The sequence below is a fragment of the Symphalangus syndactylus genome, chromosome 16 (genome assembly GCF_028878055.3).
Source record: "Symphalangus syndactylus isolate Jambi chromosome 16, NHGRI_mSymSyn1-v2.1_pri, whole genome shotgun sequence".
NCBI classification, from domain to species: domain Eukaryota; kingdom Metazoa; phylum Chordata; class Mammalia; order Primates; family Hylobatidae; genus Symphalangus; species Symphalangus syndactylus.
The window spans coordinates 65,563,867-65,582,538 of NC_072438.2; the positions used below are offsets into that span (position 1 = coordinate 65,563,867).

General features: G+C 33.9%; 1 protein-coding gene across 5 annotated transcripts in view; it reads left to right on the plus strand.

The window, feature by feature from the left end:
* The window catches only part of FYB1 (FYN binding protein 1), a 176,119-nt gene extending 157,676 nt beyond the window's left edge, over positions 1-18,443 (plus strand). For 3 of the 5 annotated variants that reach the window (XM_055246070.2, XM_055246071.1, XM_055246072.1), the window contains 6 exons: positions 1,167-1,233; positions 3,961-4,060; positions 4,519-4,681; positions 13,325-13,358; positions 15,446-15,477; positions 16,243-18,443. In XM_055246070.2, the coding sequence (XP_055102045.1) occupies positions 1,167-1,233; positions 3,961-4,060; positions 4,519-4,681; positions 13,325-13,358; positions 15,446-15,477; positions 16,243-16,265 (419 nt within the window). In that variant the 3' untranslated portion in view covers positions 16,266-18,443. The remainder of the gene's footprint in view (positions 1-1,166; positions 1,234-3,960; positions 4,061-4,518; positions 4,682-13,324; positions 13,359-15,445; positions 15,478-16,242) is intronic. The other 2 variants (XM_063619547.1, XM_063619546.1) reach the window with 1 other exon arrangement.
* Positions 18,444-18,672: the final 229 nt, after the last annotated feature.

Below are 18,672 nucleotides of genomic sequence, written 5' to 3' on the forward strand. Positions count from 1 at the left end.
AAATATGTAAGGGACAAACTCAAACTGATCAGTGCCTGATAATAAGCTTGTATTCTAATCTATAATATTTTTAACGTATTCAAAAAAACTAACTCCTCAAAAAGTGGGTATAAAATGGAACAAAAGTAATCAATTCTGTAAAAAATAAGGTTTTCTTAGAATTGCTGGTTGTTCTTAAATATGTTTTAAGTGCATGTGCACGGAGTAGTAACTTTGACCCTTCTAGATGATATTTTTTAAAGTATTTATTTTTCACGCAGCTGAGCAAGTTTCATCCTGTGAAATTAGTTAACCTGAATACACACGAGGGTGGAGGATATGGAGGGGGGATTTTATAAAGGAAATCAATTCCTTGCCACTACCAGAGAGTATTTAAACTTTTTATGGTAATAACTCCTTAAAATATTTGCAATTTCTTCAACTCAATCTCTTCAGTTTTATTGGCTGTAGAGTCATTTATATGTGCAGAGAGGAAGCATTCTTCCTGACTTTATTAATAAGAAGTCTAGAAGCGAGAAAAAGCTCTAATGATTGGAAAAGCCATTGAACCAGTTAAGATCGTGACAACTTTTCTGCCAGTACTGTTTCTCAATACCTATTGGTAACAGAAGTATTTAATTAAAAGAAATAATCTTTCCATTTAAAGGTGGTGCCACTCCTAATATCATTGTAAGGTAAAAGGTAATGGGAAACAGATCAGTGAGGCAAAGGAAAGGAGGAAGGAAGGAGAGGGACATTTAAATAGTATGATATATATTATCACAACACCCTAAATCCCATAAGAATCTCAATTTCTGTCTCCACTTCATCCTGCCAGTGGCCAGTAATGTTGATTTGTTTATCAGCAATTCGCCACTCCTGACATTCACTGCGCTTGTAGATCTTCAGATAATCATAGTCACTGTTCCATGAGTTTTTTTCCAGATAACGATGATTATCATTATGGTGACTGGTTTTTTGAGAATAATTTAACACATGCATCCTGGCAAATAATAACCTCTCCCCTTTCAGAAGCAGACAATGCTTCTAGGAGAAATGTACCGAGACACTAGGAAAACTTCTTTTATTGTCCATGAAGCAATCTTTATATTAAAAACATCACTGAATGCTCATATCAAAATCTGAACTAACAGTGCTTCAACCTTTGATATTCTGTCTTTTGTTAGACATGGGAGATGAAGTTTACGATGATGTGGATACCTCTGATTTCCCTGTTTCATCAGCAGAGATGAGGTAATTAAAATGCTTTCATTACAATGAAGTAATGAAAATGAGAATACTCAAGAAAATTCAACTGAAATAAAAACCCAGTGGGATGTGTGTCTACTGTGTGCGATCCTGTTGGCTCTGGCCTCCTCTCTAAAGCTATGTTTCCTTCTGATCTCGGCTCTACCCTCCCTGCGAGGTTTGTGAGTAGATAGCCCAAATCCTTTGCCCCCACCTCCACCCCTTCCTCCCCTCATTCTCTTCCATCCTCCTGGTTCTGCTTCTTGTTTCCTGATTAACCTTGGGCCTGAGACTCACTGATGTCTGGTTTATTTACGCATTCATTCACTGGGGAAATATGTTTAAGATCTTGGTCACAACCAGTCTCACTGATTCTTCTCCTCTCTTTATTTGTACTGTTTTCCCCAAACCTTTTTTTTTCTTGAATATACTTCTTAGTTTACATCTCAGCACTCACCCATCTTGTTCAAGCCACCTCTGTCTTCTACAAGATACTTTCCTTCATGAAAAAAAGAAAAAAAGATTTATTTTTTAAAAGGACTTTTAGGTAGGTTACATTCAAATCTTAAAAAATTAATTTTAGGCTAAAATTGTATAAAATCAGTTCACATCAAATAATACAAAAGGAGTGCCTTTTGGAATTTTTTTTGAAATAGAAAATAACATGGTAGGATGCTTTCTCATAATCCAATAAATACATGAAATGATTTGATACATACTGAGTATAAAAGCAAGAACACCTATGTAGCTTTTTCAAGAGAAAAGAAAGATGACTCAAAAGATCTTCTATTTGATTAAAGGATGAAAGTAACATAAATGGAATACAGTAAGTTGTGTCTTCTGAGCTGTACTGGTAAAAATGCATGATTAAACGCTAAGTATTTATTTTTTACCAAAATTGTTAAACTAGTTTTATTGAACTAGAGAGAGTATCAAGATCAAATACTCTGAAGGGAAAATATGCCATCATTCATATATAAAGATCAAGTTCCACAGGCAAAACAAATAAGAAAGATGAAAAGAGAGTCGTTGCCCTTTTTTTAATTCTCCATGAAACAAAAATGGGATCTTCAGTAATATGTTCAGGTTTTACTATTTCTCACCAGTGGTGTTTCAATCCTTGACAGTTGTTAATGCATGTTTTGTTTTTTTTTTTTTTTTTTTTGCTTTACATTACTGTACATCACATTCCATAAAATCGCTCTCTAGGAACCAAGAGTCACACCCTGGCCTTATTCTTCAAACAAAATAAACCCCAGCTAACTAAGCTTTATGTGATATGGACAATTTCTTCCCCATTTTGCTTATTTTCAGAGTTTAAAGCAAGTTTGTGTTCTCTAATGTCGTATTCTATTTTTAAATAAATTTCAATAATTTTTTTAAAGATAGCATTAGGGCATTTCTAACTTTCATGTATATTCTGATTGCCCCAGAGAGTTAATCTGGGGCAGTAATTCCACAAATGCCCAGACTACCATGGGCAGGCAGTACTGAGGGCAGACGCAGAACCTGAGATAGATATTGTGCTAATTTTCTCCACAATGAATGAACTGAAAGCTAAGATTCCAAAATTGAGAATTAAACATTTAAAATAAATTGGTTACAAGCAAAACATTATCTTAGATCATCTAAATAAAAATTATTATATTCTAATTTTTAAAATGCTCACTAAAGATATCTATAGCTCTTCCCTACCATCCATAATTTAACCCTAGTGAATGGTTCTCAACCTTGGTTACAAATTAATATCATGCGGGAAGCTCTTAAAGTGTGTCCATCACTACCTGGACCCCACTCAGACTAAATTAAACTTTAAAATTAATTTAGATTAGAATGTCCAGGAATTTGGCAAGGGCAGTAGTATGCTTTAAAAGATTCCCAGGTGATCTTGTGTGTGGACAGGCTAGAAAATCACTGTTTTAGGCTTATTCACTTACATTAGAGTAATTGATATCTACAAAATATAGTAGATTTCTATACCTGGATCCTAGCAGTTTTAAAAAAAAGTAAGTCCATTAACTGATCTAAACACTTAGGATGTGCTTATCTTTCTTACTTTCTCCCTCTCCTCCTCTCTGTCTCTCTCTCTCTTTCACACACACACACACACACCCACACACACAAACACACACACACACACAATTGATAAAGTGATGAAGATAAAGATCAGTAATAGCCATCTTTTTAAAAAAGCTCCTTCTTATCATATCTAAAATCTTAACTTTTACCTAAGATTTTTTTATTAACCAAAACTCTGGCTGCATTTTAAGTCGATGTGAACAAAATAACTTATAAATGTTATAAACCATAAAAATTGACTCTTTTTTGAAGCCTTCTTTTTTAAAAAGCGTTTCTTATGACATTGGCCAAGCTGCATAATTATCTAGAAAGGGTTGATAATTTAGGGAGGTTTAAGAATAGATTAAGTCATATGAAACTGCTGACATGCAACCAAGTTTAAACCATGACTCAGTGATTTTATATCGTTCAGTATAAGAAGGAATCTAATCTCTCACTTCCATTTTAATTCTCATAATCTATATTTGCTTGAGGAAACCCTCCTACATTATGGAATGTCATCATTTATTACAATGACTCTTACTGGATTTCTAACAAAAAGAATTAACTGAAACAAAAAGTTAAAAATATAATGTTACGAATTGTCTCTGTTATGGACTATTCTTTTTAATTTCCTAAACAAAGTGTTGTTTTATGTGTGTTCTGCCGTCCTAGTCAAGGAACTAATATTGGAAAAGCTAAGACAGAAGAAAAGGACCTTAAGAAGCTAAAAAAGCAGGAAAAAGAAGAAAAAGACTTCAGGAAAAAATTTAAAGTATGTCATACCTAAATATTACACAAAGTACAAAGCACTATTGAAAAATCTAATGATTTTTAAGTACCAAAATGCACACTTTAAAGTGTAATTATCAATATTACAGTTAGCCATTATAACTTTTATTTTGAACAAAATTTATTTTAGATTTAAATTTATTTTTATAAAAGATTAAGCAAGCTATAATATGCACAGTATTCAAACTGTGATAATCACCTAAATTTAGCTGTCCTTTGAACCTTAATAAGAATGTACTAAAAATAATTATTATATTAGGTTGGTGAGATTATGAATAATGTTTGTCACTCAACATTTTCTTTAATATTCCTACATTATATTTCGAAAACACTGAATTATCTCTTTAGCAAATACCTTTGTAATAAATCCATCCATAAATAAGTTGTTTCAATAATACACATAAACCAATAATTTAAATATTGTTCTTTTTTTTTTTTTAGTATGATGGTGAAATTAGAGTCCTATATTCAACTACAGTTACAACTTCCATAACTTCTAAAAAGTGGGGAACCAGAGATCTACAGGTGAAACCTGGTGAATCTCTAGAGGTTATACAAAACACAGATGACACAAAAGTTCTCTGCAGAAACGAAGAAGGGAAATGTAAGTCACTGCTTATACTATAATATGTACATATATATGGCACTCCAGAATTTAACAACCAAACAAGTTTTAGTGACTACTCTGTGTTTACTAACTCTTATCTATCTTTTTGCTCTATCCTTTGTAAATTGTGGCAAATGTTCAGAAGTTGGTCATTATGCTGTGCTGAAATCAATGTATTTTAATCTCTTTTTATTTACCATATACTATCTATATACTCGGTGTCAAAGATGACGCCAAAGTACTGCTTCTAAAAATGCAGCACTACAGACTGTCAGCATCAGAAAGCCCTTGTGAATGTATTAAAATCGCAGTTTCCTGTACCCACCCTTGACTTGCTGAAACATGAGTTCTAGAAATCAGGTAAAAACAGTGATAACTTTTTCCCTAGCTTGTTCATGTATACACTAAAGTCCGAACCACTGTGCTAAAGTAGATAGTGTCTCTTGCTCTGGCCTGGTTTTAAAATTATGTAGAATATCAAATTATACAGAATTGTGTAGAATTCTGGATATTTCACAGCTAGAATTTCCAGTTTTCTTACCTTGCAAATTCACTTGTTTTCATTTCCTATTTGAACACACTTAGTGCAACATACTATTCCAAATAAATCCAAAAAATTCCCGTCTCCTTTGACTTTATCAGCTATTAAAGCTGACAGATGGGGGCCGGGTGCGGTGGCTCATGCCTGTAATCCCAGCAGTTTGGGAGGCTGAGGCAGGATGATTGCTTGAGCTCAGGAGTTTGAGACCAGCCTGAGCAACATAGCGAGACCTACTCTTTACTAAAAATCAAAGAAAATTTAGCCAGATATAGTGGTGTGCGCCTGTAGTCCCAGCTATTTGGGAGGCTAAGGCAGAAAAAAATTACTTGAGCTGAGGAGTTCCAAGCTGCAGTGAGCCATGATCGCATTGCTACACTCCAGCTGGGGTGACAGAGTGAGACCCTGACTCAAGAAACAAACAAACAGAAAAAAATAGAAAATAAAAGAAAGCTGACAGATGAAAAGATTTTTGTCAAATTTCAAAAGAAAGCTTATTTAAATCCAGAGAAGAGTAATTCAAAATTACATTGTCTTATATTTGAAACTGGATAGCCACTACAGCTGCCCCATGTCAGCTTGGTCAATCTGCATGGAAAACATGGATTCTGAGTTTAATTTTAATGGGAGGAAGGTGACTCAGGGACAGGAATTGAAATGGAGTTTCAAGAATAAAACACAGTGACTCAAGGGTGGAGGAAATGGATGTAAAGTTTATCACGGAGGAGGTGTGGTTGGCTTTTCAAAGGAAAATATGGAATGTGGGTACAAAAGATAAAGGGCAGTGGCAGTGTAATATTAAGATTGGAAGTTCACTGAAGATAATGTGTAGAAAGATCCCCAGGGGACAAAGAAAACCCCCATTCAAACTAGGATTTGCGAGGATCTACCTTAAGGAATAGCCATAAGTGCAAAAAGAACTATAAGCATCAAAAGTTCATCAAAAAATATTTAAAAGTTCAAAGATTTTAAAAATTATTAAATGTTACGATGAATATACCCAATTGAATGTTCTAAATGAAAATTATGATAGTAATATGACGAATCTCTCATGACATATGGTAGAAAAAGTAAGAAAGCTATTTAATTTGGGGTAGGATTTATACCCATGCTATACAATCATGCAAATAAGAGAAACTAAACTTAAAAAATAATTAAATACCAAAATAGGAATCAGGCTCAATAAGGTGATGAGTCTAAATGATATGTTTTCTGCCTTCTACTTTCCAAATAATTTCACATTTTTTACAACACAGAATTGTCCTAGTAGTTGTCATGCAGACCTCTCTCCAGGGCACAAGCTGAAGCTTCTACATATCTTGCCCTTGGTATGGTAGAAGAAAATCTTGCCATAGTGACCTAAGTCTCCTATGCTTAGCAGCAAATCTTATCTAAAGCAACACTCCTCCAACTGCGAAGTGCAGACACGTCAATGGGGATCTTGTTGAAAATGCAGATGTGAGGTCTGACTTTTTTTTTTTTTTGCTTAGTTTTTTCCACCTTACATTTAAAAAAATGGCATGACATTCTATGGTTTATCAAGCTCCCAGGTAATTGATGCTGCTGGTCCTTGGATCAGCATATATCTTCACATATCCTGAGTAACAAAGATGTCACGATCTCATCAACAAACATGTATGGATATAGATGGACAGGAATAGATAATTCTAAGTACTATTACAAATACTACAGGCCTCCTGTCCTCTTAGAATGTGTCGTCTTCTAAGAATGAGAGGTGAAAATGTTTCATAAACTTCTGATAGATTACAATCAAGAGTTTCATGTAAATATCTTTTTTCTTTCTGCTGCAGTACCAATGCACTTTACAGTTTCCAAGTTCATCGTTAACTACCTAAATTCTTAGATGGCTTTGGGGTACATCTCAGACAGGATGGAAACCACATGATTATATGGTAGCACTTATATACACGTTGCTTTTTATGTAAAGACTTTCTATGGTCTGGATTTTGTCTTAGTTTGGCTTCCCCATAAAGTGATTCTGCAAAAATGCCAGTGGCAAGTGAATGAGATAGAGAAGTGAAGGCAGCCAATAAAGTCTTATTATCAAAAAAGTTACCAATTGGATTATTGGAGCTCGATCATGCTGGAGACCTCCAAGTGTCAGTGTCATCCCATCCAGTGGGAAACATATTGGGGTATTTATACACCAACTCCTGTCCTTCAGGAGCTGAAGTTTTTTCCTGGGAAGGTAGGGAGTAATTCAGGATACTCAGCAAGCTGACAGAGAGTTCCAGAAGCCAGAGAAAAGCCATCAGTGAAAAAATTTTTAAATGCAAGTACTGTCAGTTGGATTTGCAAGTATTCACGTGGTAAGGATGCGGGTGTAAGGGAGAGGCACTAGGAGCATGTTACTGACTTTCGGGTTAAGTATTATTTCATGATTTAATCACCTTATCTGCTTAATTTCATTTTTATTTTTCCTAACTTCCTGCCTTTCTTAATTTGTACAAACCTACTTACGTCTTCCATGGACTGGGTCCCTGACATTCTTAATTTTTAAAAATAGCTAATTCATTCTTTGCACACCTCTGTAAGATTTTTTAACCCTCCCTCTCCTAGATGATTGCAATAGCCTTTCAAGTGATATGTCTGTCTTTGCCCTTACACTCAGAATCAACTTCCCCACAATGTCACCCAAATATTATTTTTAAAAATATAGTATTTAGGAGAGCACATAAAACTCTTTATCATCTAGGCTTACCCTCATGCACTGCTGTTTTCCATCTACAACTGACACTCCAGAAATACAAACTATTTACTTGTCATTCCCTGAATAAATTAGGTGTTTCTGCCAGCCGCGGTAGCTCATGCCTGTAATCCCAGGACTTTGGGAGGCGGAGGTGGGTGGATCACTTTAGGTCAGAAGTTTGAGACCAGCCTGGCCAACATGACAAAACACTATCTCTACTAAAAATACAAAAATTAGCTATGTATGTTGGTGCACGCCTGTAATCCAGCTACTAGAGAGGCTGAGGCAGGAGAATCACTTGAACCCAGGAAGCAGAGGTTGCAGTTAGCTGAGATTGTGCCACTGCACTCCAGTCTGGGTGACAGAGCGAGACTCCATCTCAAAAAAAAAAAATATGTGCTTCATCCTACTACGCTACTTTATTCAACTTGGAATGCCCATGATTCTCTATTAAAAACAACTCAGTTGTCATCTAAAATTAGAAGCACCCCCAGTACCTACTCCTAGCCACATCATCACAATTAATCTCTCCCCAAATCTACCATGATACTTCTTTTGCTGCTGTCATTGTCATTATTGTTTTACCAATCTATTATTCTTATTAGACTCTGAGCTTCAGAGTCACTTCAGTGAAATGTTCTCAACATCATAGTGTCAGCACATTACACAATGCCTTGCACCTTGCGTGGGGCTTGCTGGATTGAATGAAACAATTTGGAAACTGCAGTTGGATAGCCAGATGAAAGTTTGACATACAGATACTCACAGAAAGAAGTCCACTGAATAGTTTAACTGATTAGAAGACAGAAGTTCTATGCTTTGGCTTCAGTGATGTAGTTAGCTTGTTATATGCCATTGCAGAGCCTCTAAATCTTTTGGTTTCTTATTTCTGCATCTTCTGATTACAAATGCCTTTGTATTTGTAACCCAGCACCATGGTGAAACGTTATCCTTACCCTCCATTCTTCTTTAATCCATCAAAGAAAGAAAAGCATAGCTTACTTCAACCTAAATTCGTAATGATAGCAACTAAAGGCTAAAGCAAGAACAACAATCCCTTACCATCATACAGTGGGACATAAGCCACTTTTACAGGCATTATCGTATTCGATCAAGTCTCACCCACTGACTTGTAGAAGCTCTTACTGTGTAGGCGTTGAACTCTTAAATATAAATTTCTGGCACATTTCCAAATGTTTAGAGTTTCTCGCTAATATTTATACATATTCCACAACTCTATGTCTCATAAGCTGTGAGTTTTCCCACCTCCTGTCACTGAAAAAAAATTTTCTACAAAAGATGTAGAATAAGATACTTTTTGTCTGAGTTATTTGTGGCCAAAATGCTCTCCATTTTCTTTAAGCATCAAAGACCAAGGGATTTTAAAGGTGCTTTTGATCTTCCCAAATCCAATTGATCATTTTTTTAACTTACATAAGTTTTTTTCAATTTTAAAACAACACATGCACACTGAAAGAAAATTTTTAAAATTTAGAGAGTTAAAATGTCATCCAAATATGAAGCCCCAGAAATAACAATATAAACAGAGAAGAGGGGAAGAGTGAACATTTTTATAAAACTAGGATAATAATTTATATTCAGTATTATACACAACACTCTGTTTTTTCTTTTATTATATTATGAGCATTTTCCACTGAAATTGGACATTGTTCCGCTTGCCTAGGTAAATCTGTGCAATATGATTTCCTTGTTTTTAAACTGCCTGAGGCCAAATTGAGTACATTTAAGTTTATTTCTGGATTTACCCACAACAAATGAAATAATGATGAAACAGTATGTTGTCATTTTTATTAAGTAAAAAATTTGAAAATATTAGAATGAAGATAATTTCCACTTTTCCAAAGATTATTTTCTATTTCCTTGGTTAATCTGTATTCACAATAGCCTTCTAAAAGGTGAGTCATTCGTCCTGAGACACATCTGCACTGTAGCAAGCAAACGTTTGGGGAAGAAATTAACTGGCACATATGGGGGGTGGCTGTTATTTTCCTAACTAGCTCTACCCCACCACGTATTTCAAAACATTTGTTTCAAGCCATTATGTTCTGCTCTATAAATGTGAGGTTTCCAAATAATAATTTCATATTATATGTGAGAAGCCCTGGTATGACCACACTCACAATATTACAGCACTAAACATAGCTGCCCTTCTACATGATACAGACCATGATGAGATTTTTGTTGTTGTTGTTATTTCATGTGTTTATATTTTTCACTAGCATTCCCTATAATAAATGTACATGTGTAACATGAACAAAGAGATTTTCCTACTGCAAAAAATATATATATATTTCTAGGACCTATAATGGAGAGATTATATAAAAATTTATGGTAAGTCACTTGTTTTGACACTGTCATGAATCATGCTTTTAATAGAGTGAAGTTTTAGCTGAGATTTTCAAAGGTACCAGACAGCAAAACCTGTACTGTATTAAAAGTCATTTACCCTGTAAAAATGCTATGTAATTGTGATTTTATAGCTAACAAGCCCCGTGTTATCACATCATTTTTGCAGCACAGTACCATCTCACACTCCATTTCCCTAATACATTTTTCTTAAATAATATTCCCAATTATTGATGTTTATGTATTTCACACAAACACACAACAACAGCAACAAAGTGTTCAACACAGGAGAAGGCTGTTCCTTAGAACTCGTGAACACACAGATATGAGAGAGAATGGAAATACAGGTTGAGAATCTAAGAGAATGTGTTTTTTTAAGTAATTTGTAAAGTTGAGGTATTAAGCTGTCTATCATGATTGATTAACTTGGGTCACGTAAAGCACTGTTTTAGCTCTCTTTTCATTTAGTGTTTTATCCAAGCCTGCAAAATTTTAGTATAAATGAGTTTTAAAAAATAGATTACCTAAAAGCGTAAGCAAATAAAAATTTTTAATTTCTAAAAATGGTGATTACATTCTCTTCATTTTGAACTTTATATTTGATGCCAGAATAACTTCAGTCTCTAACAACAGTTTATAATTCTTATATATTTTTCTAATTTATCTTCCAATTTTAGCTCAGAGACTGTATGAAGTCCTACCCAATCTTATGAGATTGACTTCAGTGTTGAAAGCTTCAGTTCACATACATCATTATTTTTAAATTATTAACATCAACATGAGTATATTATGGGAACATTTACTATTGTGTTATTTTCCAATTTGTTTTAGGAAAAAATCCAAAATGAAAGCAGAACCCCCAATTTTAACTGACAAAAAGAAGTCAATGACTATTACTATCTATAGAAAACTGTTCAAATTTTAGTGTAGCCCTATATAGGTACAGATAATGAGTTATTTCAGTTAAAATCCACAATTTGTTCTAAAAGCTTCTTATTTGCACAGATTTTTCTCTTTTGAGAGACACATGTAGAATTGAATTTGTTGGACATGAGCTTATCCCTTTTTAAAAATTACATTAAATTATTATGTATACCTTATTTAAAAAGAAAGTCTGTTAACATGATGAGCTGTGATATCAAAGCCTACCCACGGACTATAGATATTAATTGTAGATGTTCTTACATTATTACTTCTTGCTACTTTTGCATTAATTGAAATATAAAGGAAGGTGCAACATGTTCTAATTTTTTATACTCTGAGTAATATGTTATTGTGCTTTTATTATCTTGACACGTTTCATTACTTTCCTACTTTCCTAGTGTTTCATTACTTTCCCTACTTCTAATTTTTTATACTCTGAGTAACATGTTATTGTGCTTTTATTATCTTGGCACATGTTTCATTACTTTCCTACTACGAGAATTCAAGGATAACTTTGATTCTTTCTTTTCCAAACATGATACTTATAAATTGTTTTTATTAAAAAGTAGTGAGCTTCTTGATAAAATATTTTAGTGGAGTTTTTTTTTAACCCTATAACACTTCAAGGGAAAGTTCATTTTCTTAAATTTTAATGTATAAATTCAGTTTTATGATTCTAACTTTTAAAAAATATTTTCATGTTTAATCATTGGCAATATGATATCAATACATTTAAGTAAGTTTATCATTTGTATTATTAATTTTTGCTTATGAGCTTTCTCCTTATAGTTTGTAACACATTTGCTTTGATTCGGAACTAAAATTAGATCTAAAGTGGACCAAGACCAATAGATTGACTCACTGAGAGAAATTATTTAGAGATTGTATTGAGGAAGCAACAAATGGTACTAATCTCAAGCATACAACAGATTTTAGGCACTAACACAAAACTAACAATTCCAAAGATTAGTAATATTAATTAGATATCAGCAGGCATTTTCTTAAGAAAAATAGTTCATATTTTTCCTGAGAAACATTTGCACAATGAAGGGCAAATATAAGGTGCCCCTCATACAACAACACCAAAACTTAGCTTTCTTGCATAAAATATGGCTTATTTTCTACTTAACCAGGCATCATAGAATCTATAGTATGTGCTCTTCCAATAATGCTTTTGCTCCATGAGTGATGAAATGCAAATGTTGATACTGTCCAATAGCAAAACAGTAGAGGAATTTCTTTTTATTTTATTTTATTTATTTTTTTTGAGACACAGTCTCACTCTGTCACCCAGGCTGGAGTGCAGTGGCGCAATCTCGGCTCACTGCAAGCTCTGCCTCCTGGGTTCACGCCATTCTCCTGCCTCAGCCTCTCCGAGTAGCTGGGACTACAGGTGCCCGCCACCATGCCCGGCTAATTTTTTGTATTTTTAGTAGAGACGGGGTTTCACCGTGGTCTCGATCTCCTGACCTCGTGATCCGCCCGCCTCGGCCTCCCAAAGTGCTGGGATTACAAGCGTGAGCCACCGCGCCCGGCCTAGTAGAGGAATTTCTTCCACACAGAGTAAAAGAGACCTGTTTGAGACTATTTACAATGCATAGTCCCCCTGGTAGTCAATAGCTGGCTGGCATCTGAAAGGGAAGTTGAATACAGTTCTCTCTCTGCTCAATATAATAAAATTTTAGAAAGTAAGTCTTAGATCTGGTGGTATTTAAAATACTTACCAATAAATGACTTTTATAATCTATGCTTACTAAGTTCTTCCTAAAACTGGATCATGGGGGTAACACATTGAACTCTGTGCTACAGCCTACAGTAGCTTAATGAAAAAAGTTGCTTTTTTATTTAAAGGGGAAAGGAGGAAAGATTGAAATTGAAGAAAAAAGAGACATACTGGAGAAAGAGAAAAGTTAGGGAGAAAAGCAGAAGAAAGGAAGGACACAAAAGTAGACACGAGTAAGAAAAATGGGTCATTTCCAGAGACGGATACAATTATTCAGTATACTATGATTACTCTCTTGTGTTTTGATTTCCTGAAAAAAATACCAAAGATTTTTCAAGCTGTATTATTGATGCAATTTATTTCCTTTTTCCTTCGTAGATGGTTATGTTCTTCGGAGTTACCTAGCGGACAAGTAAGCCCATTTTCTTCTGCTACTATGCTTGTGAAAAGAATTTTGTGCTTTTCTTTTTAAAATATTTCTAATATTACTTAAATAATGTAATCTACTCAACTATCATAAATAAATTTAAAAACAATATGCTATACTAATGTTAACATGTTAGTATCCATAATAAAGTTTAGGTTTCCATAAAGTGCTACTCTTTTAAATAGGCGAGAAGCCCTTCTCATTTAAAATTGTACAGCTCATAGTTAATAGTTTTATATATTCATTAGGCTCTCAGCAAACACTGAAGACAGGTCAAAGCCAGTAATCTTTTCATTAATATTTTGCATTTTACTTGCTAATGCAATTGATTGAATGGAATTAATTTGGGACCAATTAGTGACTTCACAGTAGGTGCTAATATCACCTGTTAACAGTTCATAGTTTAGCCCTTAATTAAGGGCTTTGCTTCACTCACACTAGGCATAGTAGAGTACTATGTTGCCTTTTTTGGAAGCATTCCAGAAAAAAAGACAGTCATCAATGATTCTTCTATTCTTATGAATAAGACATTGTCACAGTCTGTCACAGTGTGGTACTACTGTGCCTTTGGAGTCCCCCGAAACGTAAGATTCTGTCCCAAGTAACCCAGTGCAAGAAATGAACTCCATTATCAGGTTAGGTCACATGCCAATGCAAAGATTTACAGAATTCAGCGCAATGAAAAGATCCAGGAGGAGTCACAAACTGTGTATCCATCAACAACCTGACACCAATCAGAAAAACACAAATCAGTGTGAAGAGCTTTGCTGGCAAACTAGTAGAGGCCAAAGAAAAATAATCATAATACCTTTGTTCTCCTGAGCACATTAATCACAGTGGGAGGCAAGAGACTTTCAATATAGGTTTTGTTCTGTGAAAGATACAAATTTTAAGGACAGAATGTGTGGCAAATAATAGGACAACATCTCCATCAGTGATTATTACAGGCTGATTGAGAGAATTTAGAAAGCATACTCTGTAATTGTTGGCTCACCACCTATTGAAGCGAATACTTAATAAATGTTTATTGTATAAATGACAGAAAAATCTGTCCTCCTTGCATTTGGATGAGATTTCCGTTAGCCAAACCCTCCCTCCATCTCAGAGAAAAGATCCAAACAGAAGACATAGGGAACTCACAGCATCTGCCATAGTTGGCAGCAGTTTGAAGGGCCTGCTGCTGCTTACATGATAAAGCACAGAGATTGTACAGCAAAGAGTAGGTCTGGCCTAAGTGACAAAGCCACCCTACATTTCTGAATTTTAGAGGTATACCTTAACATTTCAAGGCAATGTTCATGTTTATAATGCTCTCTATTTTTATTTCTTATATAATCTCCTGTTTGATTATAAGGTACTTAAAAGCAAAGCTTGTCTCTTACTCAAATTTACGTCTCCTGGTACATAGAAGGGACTCAATATATTTGTCGGATAGAAAATATCACAAAGATTCAGGGCCAGGCAAAACCTAAAATGTGTAAAAGTAGCCAAAATTACTATTATGGATGGTGCCTATACTCATAAGTAATAGTTTTAAAATTACTTAAGAATCACCATAATAATCATCTCTTGGCTACTTATTCTGTAACTAATATTTATATATTTTATTATATGTATGAGTTATAATTAGAAACATGTGAAAATGATGCAACCATTTCCTATGCCAATTATTATTGTATTTCATTCACCATTTGAAATTCAAGTGAAAGTAGGAATCTGATATTAACAGACATAAAAGTCCATTGCAGCTTTGAATTAAGGCCCCCAATGGGAGTATTGTACCATGATGTTTAGTACATTGTTAACAAACATGTCTTACAAAGGTGAGTAAGGCATAGTCTATGCTCTTGAAGCATGTTTTAATTATTCTGTATGTAAAATGAAACAGAGGACTAGATTAAGTCAGTAAGAGATAATGAATATCAAATTTATTTCTACTTATAAATGCATACTATGCTTAAAAGCCTTAATTGTGTCATATAAAATCATACTGTTACTCTATTCTTCTATATATTGCTCTAATGCCAAGAAGATAGTTTCTTTAAAATAAAAATTTTTTTTTACATTTACAGTGATGGAGAGATCTATGATGATATTGCTGATGGTAAGTCTTATGTAGTACCACCCCAGAGAACAGTCATAGTGAATTCACTGTTTTTATAAATGCTAAAAATAGCTTGTTGGATTAAAGACGTCCAATCTGATCAGAATTTGAATCACTTGAAAATGTTAGAAAAGGTAAATGCCCTGGCATAATGGGGGGAAAATACCACATTTCCCACAAGATGGAAAATTAAGGAAAAACCTCATTTATTTCTTTGAAAACAGAAGTATAAAAATATTTGGGAAATTTTTTATTGTACTGTGACTCATAATAAGAATTTCTTTTATCCAAGAAAATAAACATTTTTGGCAAATAAATAGGTACTTATTTCATAACCAGTAATACCAATATTCTCTAAACATCATATAGTTCCAAACTATAATCTAAAAAATTAATCTAACTGAAATGATGCAGTGTTGATCATCATTTCCTTTAGTCTTTTAAACTTATGAGTCTTGCTCTTTCATGTCTTCAACCTCGTTCAGAGTGACTACCAAAAAGTATATGATTAAGTGCCACATAAAATAATCTTGAGTCTCATTTTAATAGAGAATAAATCTGTCCAGAAATTTTGTTGAATTACATACTAAATAATAAAAGTTAAATATGTGGTCTTCCATTTAACTCATTTTTTATCAAGTGAGCCAGTTCTATTTTTTTTAATCCTTAACCAGGAGAGTATGAATCACCCACATTTCCAAACTTGGAATACTTAGAGAATATGTTTTTAATAACTATATTTAAATTTGTATTTTTTTCTTTCAGGTTGCATCTATGACAATGACTAACACTCAACTTTGGTCATTCTGCTGTGTTCATTAGGTGCCAATGTGAAGTCTGGATTTTAATTGGAATGCTATTGGGTATCAAAAGTAATGCACAAAACCACTTATTATCATTTGTTATGAAATCCCAGTTATCTTTACAAAGTGTTTAAAGTTTGAACGTAGAAAATGATCTCTCTGCTTAATTGTTATCTCAGAAGACTACATTAGTGAGATGTAAGAATTATTAAATATTCCATTTCTGCTTTGGCTACAAGAATTTGAAGGTACTTCTTTTAGACTATCAGTAAATAATCCTCCTTCAAAAAATAAAAAGAAAAGAAAAAGAAAAATCATTCAAGAAGAAATGACCTGTCTAAAAAAACCTAAGGAAGAATAATAATGTAAGAAAGGAAATTTTAAAACATTCCACAAGAAGAAAAACTATTGTTTATACTTCTACTTATGGTTATATCTTATATTCTCTATTCAAGTGACCTGTCTTTTAAAAAGGCAGTGCTGTCTTACCTCTTGCTAGTGGGTTAAATGTTTTCAAAAATTATAGCAGTAGTAGAAGTTTTGTATAAAATTTGTCCCTATTTGTTAATTGTATATAAATGTTAATTATTTGATACGAATGTTATGCATTTAGTATACACATTGAAGTCTAAACTGTAGAAGAGTCTAAAACAAGTTCTTTTTGCAGATTCACATGCTAACGGTTTAATTCTGTGCTCTGTTTAAAGTACTATTATAACTAGAGTAGATCTGAATGAGGATAACCCTAAAATCATGAGGAATGGAAGAATGGACCTTGAAACTACCTAGGCTTTTATGCATGACACCTCTTTATAATGAAGACACTTCTTAAAGTTTCTGTTTTTGTTTTAATTACCGCTACATTTTTTTTCTCTTTTTTTAAAAAACTATTTTACTGGAAAGTTGGCCAGCAGAAGGAGTAGAAATTATTAAAACTCTAGTGTTTGGATTGGGCCCTTCTCTAACAGTACATACTCATTCCCAAAGCAATCCAAAACCAAAATGTGAACCATTTGGGTTTCAAATGATAAGAACACTAAATAGCATGATTTAAAAAATGAAAAATGCTAACACCCAAGAAAAGAGATATTAAGTGCTTTTTAACAACTCCTAGAGTACAAAATGAGCAAATCGTAATGCTGGCTCTTCTACTAATGAACCATCAAGTGATATTGAATAAATTATTTATCTTCTCAGTTTCCTCATCTGTAAATTACAATATTAGACTAAGTAAGTTTTTCCAACTCTTCACTACCAATTACCTTAGGCTTTTATAATGCTCCCCCTACTTCAGTCCCATGTTTCAGAAGCTTTTGTCTATTTTTTAAACTCATTGATTAAATAATGATTAATGCATTCTCCACATTTTAATATTGCAAAGGCCCATTGGAGTTTCTGAAGCGGCTCCACAGAATTGAAATAATTTCAAATAACTAAAGGAACTGAAAATCTTCACAGAGATGAAGTGGGGTTTCCATTAGGTGCTCTGAAATTTGATAACAAATCATCAACTTCCACTGGTCAATATATAGATTTTGGGTGTCTGAGGCCCCAAGATTAGACGCCACTAATCTCCAAAGATTCCCTCCAATTATGAAATATTTTGATGTCTATTTTTAGAGAGCATTAGCCAGTATTTGACTATGTGATGAATTTCCTTTCACACTAGATAAAATTACCTGGTTCAAAAGTGGTTTTTGTTTATTAAATTTGGTAGTAAATATGCATAATACACAGACAGGATAGTTTTTATGCTGAAGTTTTTGGCCAGCTTTAGTTTGAGGACTCCCTGATAAGCTTGCTAAACTTTCAGAGTGCCCTGAGACACTTCTAGCCATCCCTCCTCCTGCTTTCATTGGGGCAGACTCGCATTGCAGTCTGACAGTAATTTTTTTTCTGATTGAGAATTACATAAATTCAATACAATGTCAGTTTTTAAAAGTCAAAGTTAGATGAAGAGAATATTTCAGAGTTTTGGTTTACCCATCAAGAAACAAACACACACATCTAGGAAAGATTTACATAATAGATAATCATCTTAATGTGAAAGATCTATTTGAAGTATTAATTTTAATATATTAAATATGATTTCTGTTATAGTCTTCTGTATGGAATTTTGTCACTTGAGATGAGCTGCAAATAAATAATACCTTCAATGGATAACCTTGCCTCCTACTTAATTAAAAAAATTGAGGCTAGCCAGATGCGGTGCCTCACATCTGTAATCCTAGCACTTTGTGAGGCCGAGGCAGGCACATTTCATGAGCCCAGGGGTTCCAGACTATCCTGGGCAACATGGTAAAACCCTGTCTCTACAATAAATACAAATAATTAGCTGGATGTGGCAGCACATGCCTGTAGTTCCAGCTACTTAAGAGGCTGTGGTGGGAGG